This window comes from Astatotilapia calliptera, chromosome 7 (genome assembly GCF_964374335.1).
Source record: "Astatotilapia calliptera chromosome 7, fAstCal68.1, whole genome shotgun sequence".
NCBI lineage: Eukaryota > Metazoa > Chordata > Actinopteri > Cichliformes > Cichlidae > Astatotilapia > Astatotilapia calliptera.
In genome coordinates this window covers 53,224,486-53,233,623 of record NC_137428.1, presented here as the reverse complement: position 1 = coordinate 53,233,623, position 9,138 = coordinate 53,224,486, and the positions used below count along the sequence as shown (strand labels likewise).

At 43.2% G+C, this 9,138-nt stretch overlaps 1 protein-coding gene across 5 annotated transcripts in view; it reads right to left on the bottom strand.

Annotated features, from left to right (window-relative positions):
* Positions 1-732: 732 nt before the first annotated feature.
* Positions 733-9,138, bottom strand: part of LOC113026547 (CUGBP Elav-like family member 2) — a 29,533-nt gene continuing 21,127 nt past the window's right edge. For 3 of the 5 annotated variants that reach the window (XM_026175460.2, XM_080303843.1, XM_026175462.2), the window contains exons 7-13: positions 7,998-8,159; positions 5,994-6,057; positions 3,336-3,473; positions 2,625-2,753; positions 2,339-2,515; positions 2,045-2,191; positions 733-912 (exon numbers count right to left, since the gene is read on the bottom strand). In XM_026175460.2, coding sequence (XP_026031245.1) covers positions 785-912; positions 2,045-2,191; positions 2,339-2,515; positions 2,625-2,753; positions 3,336-3,473; positions 5,994-6,057; positions 7,998-8,159 — 945 coding nt within the window. In that variant the 3' untranslated portion in view covers positions 733-784. The remainder of the gene's footprint in view (positions 913-2,044; positions 2,192-2,338; positions 2,516-2,624; positions 2,754-3,335; positions 3,474-5,993; positions 6,058-7,997; positions 8,160-9,138) is intronic. The other 2 variants (XM_026175461.2, XM_080303842.1) reach the window with 1 other exon arrangement.

The following is a 9,138-nucleotide window of genomic DNA, read 5'->3' as shown; positions in this document are numbered from 1 at the left end:
AAAACAATAATACACAGATTTAAGGAAGTGACACCACCAGGACATATGGCAGAGACTCCAACATGCACAAACTGTATACTTGGCACCCAAAGAGATCCATCTAGAGCCAGTCCCTTGTGGGAGACTTGGAGGATGGATGGAATGACTGGAAGAGGTTGTTAATAAAAACGCAGAGAGGTAGCCTAGCTCAACATGGCTTAGATAATGAAAGATGACAGAGAGAGAAACAGAGGGGAGGGGGTAGAAGAGAGGTGTGGTGAAGACTGGAAAATCTAGCGTAGAAAAGAGTTTCACATTGACAATGATACGGATGAGACAAACTGCACGTAAACAGCCAAACACAGGCTAAAGCTCTGGGCTCGGGGGTCCTTGTGACCTAGCTTCAGAAACAACAACTGATCCTTAGTCAACCTGTCTAGCTTGACCTGAAGGCAATGAAATGGCATGGAAACATCTGATGCTCTCCACTAAATACAGTGACACAAAATACCTCCAGCGAACACTGACTCCAGTGATAGTCATAAATAATCATATACATTAAAATACTAAATCAGACTCAAATTACATGACAAAACCGCAGGAATGAAATACAGCAAAAATGTGGAAAGATCATTGCAAACATTTTTTTTTCTTTTTTAAGGAATAGGCCGAGTCTCCCTCCTGTGATGGGCTTCTGTCCCCTTGCCCCACTGAGTCTCTGCTGTGGTGACCTTGGCTGGAGGGTGAACTTACCCTAGCAGTGCTAGCTTTAGAGCTGGGGAGGGGGAAGGCCCCGGGGCTAGGATCAGTAGGGTTTGCTGTCGTTCTTGGAGCGTTTCAGCTGAACCTTCAGCCTCTTCATGCCAATCTGGAAACCATTCATGGCCTGGATGGCAGCTTGTGCAGACACAGGATTGTCATAGCTGACGAACCCTGAGAAAAAAGAAAAACTAAACTGAATACATTACAAAACAGCAACTTAATGCCAACATTTCATTTCCATATCACCAGGCTGACCATCACCCCCTCTCCTTGGCATCTGCCTTCCTGTAGCCAGACAGACTCCATCTTCACCATCATGGATTGCACATGGTGAATGTAGTTCTTTTTCTGCTCTAGAAATCCACTAAAAGTTTAAGAGCCACTAACCAGAACCTCCAGCAGGTGGAGTACTGGTTCACGTGCCTCTATATCAAATGGACAGCAGAGCAAAACAAGGACTGCAGTCACTACCTGCAGTTCACAGGTAGTGTGAGTGTTTAGTGAACCTTCTGACAAAATGTACAAAATAATTTCCATATCAAAGTTTAAATGTGAATCATATTTGCTGCATTGGGTGTTTTCGTAATTTATACCTCAAAAGTGTATTGTGTAATTTATTTTGGTTTTAAGGGGAAATTAAACAAGATGACTCATCAGTTTTACACATTTGGACACCATGTGGCTGGACAGGCTGCAGAGGAAAGCCACATGGTGTTTTAATTTTCTCTCTGCCAGTTAATGTCAGAGAGAAGGGTCACAACTATAAATACTGCCTTGTGAATCTGAGATTTAGAGGGCAGGAAGAGCAGCATGTCCAACAGACTGCTGTCTCAAACCTGCTCTGACAGAGAGACTGACGACCTTCTGTCCCCAAGGCCATAAAACTATTCAGCTTCCCTCAACTACAGTCAGAGTTACCTTTATTCTAGCACTTTGATAGTGAACTGCGACTTAGCCATGTTAACGTAATGCACAAAAGCATGTGCATTATTACATACTCCTCTTCAATTTTTGCACCATTTTCACTCACTGCTTTAAATTTGCATTTGAGGTGGTGTTACATCACAATACTGGTGTACTGCTTGCACTCAGTAAAACACTAATGCAAATGATATTTAATACCACCTCCGGTCAGACATACATGCATGCATCTAATCCATTTACATAGAAAATACAAGTATCAACATGTTCATCTTTACAGAGCACTTAGACTCCATTTAAACTTTAAATCTGCAGTGAAACAAAGCTGCTATGCCATTAACTGATGTAACCAGGGAAACGCCAGCAATGTCACCACACTTACCAAAGCACTTGCTCAGATTGGTCTGTTTGTCAATGAAAACTTTGGCGGAGACCACATTTCCAAAAGGCATGAACATCTGCAGAAGATCCTGGTCCCCACACTCCTGGGGCAGGTGATAGATGAACAGGTTGGCGCCCTCTGGCCCTACTCCATTTGGTAAGAAATTCAGATACTCTAGTTAGACGTGAATTCAAATGCACACAAAACATTTACTGTAAACATAAAAGTTCATTGCATTTAGGAAGAAACTTCTGAAAATTCTTATTGAGTGATGTGTGCCAGGGATCTTCTCACCTTCCTTCTGACTGCCAGCCACACTCTGCTGAAGGAGAGACTGGCTGTAGAGGGCGGGCAGGGCAGACGCTGTGTACTGCTGCATCCCTGAGTAGGCCTGGGTTAGGGCATCCATAGAGCTGACTGCTGACCCGTTGGCCATGGAGGCTCCCAGACCCCCGTTCATGGCCCCCATACCTGTAAGAAGCAAAAGTTTAATAGTACCCATTGAGCATGGGGACCCAACATCAACATGCATCTTCCTTTTTTTGGCTTGTATCCAGTTTTTAAATAAGGAGATTCTCACCACTGACGCTGCTGGTGAGAGCGTTAAGGTTGTTGAGGCCCACAGAGGTCCCAGTGAGACCTTGCAGAGTCCCCAGAGATGCCAAGGGGTTCACGGCAGCGGCAGCACTGGACCCTGCTGTTGACCCAACTGTTGACAAATGACAAAAAAAAAAGAAAAAAAAAAAAGATATTCTTAAAACCTTACATCTGCCTCACATTGTTATGGTTATAGAGGAGGACATGGCAGAGATGAGGCAGTTAAAAATCTGTCTCACAGAGAGGAGCGGTCATTAGTAAAGCAGCCATATGTTAAACTTAGACAGATGGAGCCAATGTATATTTACACAGATTGAAGGGAAATGGGGGCTCTCATAAAATTTTTATATGTGGGTGATTAACTCTCATAAAGTAAATGAGGAATGGCTGAGGGCTGTTAGGCAAATAGTAGATGAGGGAGATTTGCAGAGGAGAAGTGGCCCGACTGTGGACATGCACTGTACACCTCAATCAGCGAGAGAGTGAATCTTTATACTTTAGTTAATATATTATACATGAATTAGTACACAAAGAGCAGAGGTGGCGACTCAAGCAATTACAGCCAGGCCATGCCAAAACACACCCCTAACAAAACTAACTAGTCATGATGCTGCCATGGGGCTCGACTCACAGAACTGTTGTATGTATTGTACAGGCAGCATTCAAAATTCATCTCATGTTTGTGTTTAATTACCTGGACTGGCAAGAGCTCCCAGGGCACCGCTGCTGGTAGACAGAGCGCTGGTGGAAGTTGGGCTGGCAGAACTCTGAGCTGCAGCTGCAGCGGCAGCTAATGTGGCCAGGTTCTGCAGCTGAAGTGGATTCACACCCGCTGAGAGTACAAAGACACGCGAATTATCAAAGACTGAATTTTTCTGCATACAGCATAAATTTGAAAGTAGTCATGGAAGAAATACATAGATTTTAAAAGCAAAAGAACAAACAATGAATTTTTAAAGTTTAAAATAGGATGTGCTGCCATTCATTTAAAAGCTTTCCTCTATATTAAACTGCTTGGATATTGGGAAATTTACCATCACCAAATCACATTCTCAGATCTCAGAGAATGCAAGATGGACACGGCTGTAAAACCTCATATTTTTCTTCCATTTACCATTTTGGAGATTTAAAACCAGGATGGCTCTGACTTAGTGGCAAATGTCATCCTCATACAGTGGCTACTTGTCAATTACAGGGTAGGGCCACATTAAAAAAACAAAAAAAAACGCCTTGCTTTTTGAATGCTGGCACAATAAATTGACAAGAGAAGTCGCCCCCCACTGGTCATGAGGGAGAGTGCAAATTCAAGCCACTTAAACCTGGATCGGGAAGCTATTTTAACATTTTAAATACAGTATATTACTTTAGCATGACCAACAAAAGAAGCAGACTTGATCTATCAAATCCATCTAATATGAATTCCAACTTGAAGATTTATCATTCGTTTTAGCACCCCATCTGTAGTTTTCAAGCTCTTCACATTGGCTTTTAATATGACCAAGGCAGAGGGATGAGCAGTTTGTCTTCAAGCAGCCGGAATAGGCTGAAAATAGCATTATTGGTAATTAGCGTGCCACTGATCTGAAAAGAGTAATGTAATTTAAGGTACTTAAAAGCATGTGGGCGAAGCGCAGCGAGACAGAGGGCTGGTGACATGAGCAGCACAGCTTGTAGGGGTGGGCGATAGAAACGATATAAATTTGGCCAACAATAGAGATTTTGACTATATCGCTCTATCACGATTGCGCATGTTGATGTCATCAAGCTGCGCCTGTTTTGGTTGAAAGCATCGCAGCGGCTACAACCATTATCATCTGCACGTCATAGACACTTCACCTCCACTACTGGAACTTCAACATTATGCACTCCATACTGTATAGTAATGCCACTGTTTTGCACATGTCTCAACTCTGTATATTTTTATATATTTTATTTATTGACTATTTAATTTGTAAAATATGTGTACACACACACACACACACACACACACACACACAAACAAAAACATTTAGTATATACATCCAGAATTTTTTTTTTTTTTTTGCATATACTATTATATATTGTACATATATTTATTAGTTTCAGATTTAGCCATTCGTATACTTTGCCTGTTTATGTTATTGTATTTTGCACAACTCTGTTGCTTGTGAAGCTCGCACACAAGAATTTCACTCGCATGTGCTGTACCAATGTACCTGCACATGTGATATGACAATAAAAAAGTGATTTGAGTGATTTGATTCAAATTATGCCCGGCGACAGTCATAGCAAAGAGATGAAGCACTTTTGAAATATGGGGAAAGCCAAAAACTGCGCTTCCTCCACTTCCATAACATTGATTCATTAATGTTGAATTCTCTCGCAGCTGTTCTATTCCCATGTTGTTGCAGTATATTAATAACTAACCTTGTATTGTGGATGAATAATCTTAATTGCTCTCCTGACTGAAGTTTGGCCCCTGTATAGCATCCCACTATGCGATTGCATTTGTCTCTAACCACCAGAATCCCTCACGTTAACTTTTATCGAGTGGAAAAAAAGTTGGCGTTCATCCTCCAGCTTCACTGTGCTAATGTTATGCTAACATAGCTGTGTCGCTAGCAATCACATAGCACAACATTATATACCAGGTAGTCCAACTTCAGTAACCCTGCAAACGCCACTCCTGTTTAGTTTTCTGTCTTCATTTATGTTGGAAGTGGTAGCAGAGCTGTACGTTTTAATTAGTTTAAAAAAAAAAAATCTCTCAGTCAGAACATGGCATGTCATGTTTACGTGGAAACTAGCGAGCTAACTTCCTGCTAACTTCTAACTCTGTTAAAATTAATAAATTCTGTTTTCATGGATGCCTGGATGTTAAACTTAATTGTTACACCCGATAAAGCAGCAACGCTGATGATTTAATTAAAGATGAAAGAATTTAGACCGTTTTTAACTCAATGTTCGTTTGACTTTGGGACCTGAAGGGATGGAGTTTTGGACCCAGATTACGCCGCAAAGCTCCTCACTACGGCAGCCATAATGCTCTGACAATCCATCAAGTCGTGCAGCTTGCCAAAGTTGTACTAAAACATTTAACATAACGCCAAAATCGGTTCGAGGTGAGTAAGCACAACCAGAATTCATACATAAGGCACACTCTCGATTTTTGAGAAAATTAAAGGATTTTAAGTGTGCCTTATACTGTGGAAAATACGTTATACAGAAGAATAGAATATATCGTGATATATATCTCGTTACCGCACGTGCTTCAAATTATATCGCGATATGAATTTTAGGCCATATCGCCCAGCCCTAACAGCTTGTTCTTTTTGCATTCCTACGACTCGTAAACTGATCTTCTGAAACTCACCTCCTAGCCTTTGAATACCATTGAGACTGCCTTGGTTACTGAGAGAAGTGGCCTGCTGGAGCAGCTGTCAAGATATGAAAGAAAACAAAAGTCAAATCTAGAAAACAAAATTAGATCAGACATGATAATTAATATTATTTTTTCCTAACATTATTAAATCCTCTTTAAATTTGGGGACTAAACTATTCATCCATCCATCCATCCATCTTCATCCGCTTTATCCGAGGCCGGGTCGCGGGGGCAGCAGCCCAAGCAAAGAGGCCCAGACCTCCCTCTCCCCAGCCACCTCCTCCAGCTTATCCGGGGGAATACCAAGGCGTTCCCAGGCCAGCCGAGAGATATAATCTCTCCAGCGTGTCCTGGGTCTGCCCCGGGGCCTCCTCCCGGTGGGACATGCCTGGAACACCTCACCCAGGAGGCGCCCAGGGGGCATCCTTGTCAGATGCCCGAACCACCTCAGCTGGCTCCTTTCGATGTGGAGCAGCAGCTGCTCTACTCTGAGCCCCTCCCGGATGGCCGAACTTCTCACCCTATCTCTAAGGGAGAGGCCAGCCACCCTTCGGAGGAAGCTCATTTCTGCCGCTTGTATCCGTGATCTCGTTCTTTCGGTCACTACCCACAGCTCGTGGCCATAGGTGAGGGTAGGGACGTAGATCGACCGGTAAATTGAGAGCTTCGCTTTTACACTCGGCTCCCTCTTCACCACGACGGACCGGTGCAGCGTCTGCATTACTGCAGCCGCAGCCCCAATCCGTCTGTCGATCTCCGGCTCCCTTCTCCCATCACTCGCGAACAAGACCCCGAGATACTTGAACTCCTCCACTTGGGGCAGGAACTCATCCCCGACCCGGAGTGGCCACTCCACCCTTTTCCGGCTGAGAACCATGGCCTCAGATTTGGAGGTGCTGATCCTCATTCCCGCTGCTTCACACTCTGCTGCGAACCGTTCCAGTGTGAGCTGGAGGCCCCCACCCGATGAAGCCAACAGAACCACATCATCCGCAAAAATCAGAGATGAGATTCTGAGGCCACCAAAGCGAAAGCCCTCCGCCACTTGGCTGCGCCTAGAAATCCTGTCCATAAAAATTATGAACAGAACCGGAGACAAAGGGCAGCCCTGGCGGAGCCCATCACCCACCGGGAACGAGTCCAACTTATTGCCGGCAATACGAACCAAGCTCTTGCAAGGGTTGTATAGGGATCGAATGGCCCGTAGCAAACTATTCACTGTTTGTCTAATCTGTGGAAAATTATCTGATGCACAGGAACAACTCGGGACCAAGATTTATACTCCATGTCATTATTTTGACAATGTTAGCAAGAGGCAACACATTTTGACCAGAAGGCAAAAAGTTATGTGAGGTTTAAATTAAATAAACGGCACGACAGCTTTTACAGCTTCATGCAACAGGCTCAATGTCTCATTTTTGTCCCAGAAACATAAAACGCCTCAGCTGTTGCCATCTAAGTCACATGTTCTTTGGCTCTGAATTAGAGAAGGCATATGCAAGTCACATGTCAGTGTCCTTTAGCCAGAAAACAGTTCGAGGAGGAAGATTATTCTACTCTGAGCCAAGTTTCAGTTTGTACTTTTGGTCAAAGTATTGTGCAATATTCAGCTTACACAATGACCTAATACATTTTCAGCTTGCAACAGATTATTTTATTACTTAGAACAATATGGTTGGATATGTCATACACAAAATGGCAGCTGTGTTTCCAGCTAGAACAGTCATTACCAAAACTTAACAAAAAAAAAAAAAAAAAAAGGGATCACCTGACCTTAATATCCTAACACAGGAACACATTCATAAAGCTTGGTGATAAAATTCTTACATGCACGCTCACGCACCCACTCACCCACCCACGGGATAGATTGATAATTATCAGGTGGTTCAGTGCTCTCTACCAAGTGTATTCTGTACACTCAATATATTTAAACAGATAAACTATAAAGGTTTTAGTACATTAAGGCTAATCTGTGTGTTCTTTAATAAAACTCACAGCCAGGTACTGCGGTGAAAGAGTCCCCAGCCCAGCCAGGTTTCCCCAGGTGGAGGCGCTGTTGAGCTGCTGAATCTGCTGTACTAGCTGCTGCTGCAGGCGTCGCTGCTCCTTATCTCTCTGTGTGTCAGCAAACTTCACCACCAGAGGTGAGGAACAGCCCTGGAGCGGTGAAGAGTTAAGAGATGTTAGACCGGTTCAAAAGCACACCAAGTTTATTTACCCATGCAAGGACAGTCACTGCATAGGGATTTTTTTTAATTCGTTTTTTTGTTTTGTTTTTGTTTTTAAAGGGGGGAGTGGGGTGGGTTTGGTTCCTCTATGCCTCAAGATAGTTGTATGCCTGTTGCATTCATATCAAAGCTAAAAGAGAGGACATGTGCCATGCATAGCTAAACCAGGCCACATTCCAAATAAATAAAAGCACAGGACAATGGTGCAGACGGTGAATCATTTAAGCACGTTAAAGAGTTTAATCGAGTCCACAAATAGGCAGACAACAGATGGACAACATTAACAATAAATAACATTCAAACAGGGATATGTCAGACATTAAGAAAAATGCATTACAATACGGAGACTCTCGCAAACAGACAGTCACATGTTCAGACAGACGCATGGACAAGGCATGCGGTGCAAAAGTATTTTAAGAGTTGAGAGCCAGATGGGGACCAGGCTGGTTAGGGAAAATGGCTTCTGCACCAGCAGCAACTCCCACAGCAGCTGAGAATAGGGGAGTACGTGATTGTGGGGGCAGAATAGGTGGCACTGCTACTCCCCCCCCCAGAGTTTAATCTGGTAGGAGGAGTGTTATGTTTGGTTGGACTCCTAATTAGACTTGGTCTGATGCTTCACTGGGGAGCCTCTGACCTGCTAGCTGTCAAATTACCACTGCTCTACTTCCACAAAGACTCCATTGGCTATATGAGTACACAGACCCACTTTTTAAGAAGTCTAAAAGGGGAGCTGTTTCAGTCTAATTTTTTTTCCTGATAACCTATATTTGATAGTGTGGATTCTTTTCCCCTGTAGTCCAAAATACAGACTAATATAATGGCACACTAATGGGTAGGCTCTGTTATCAGAATCAATAAGTGAAATGCATTTAGTTCAGCCCAAAATAAAAGATGACAGCACTTTT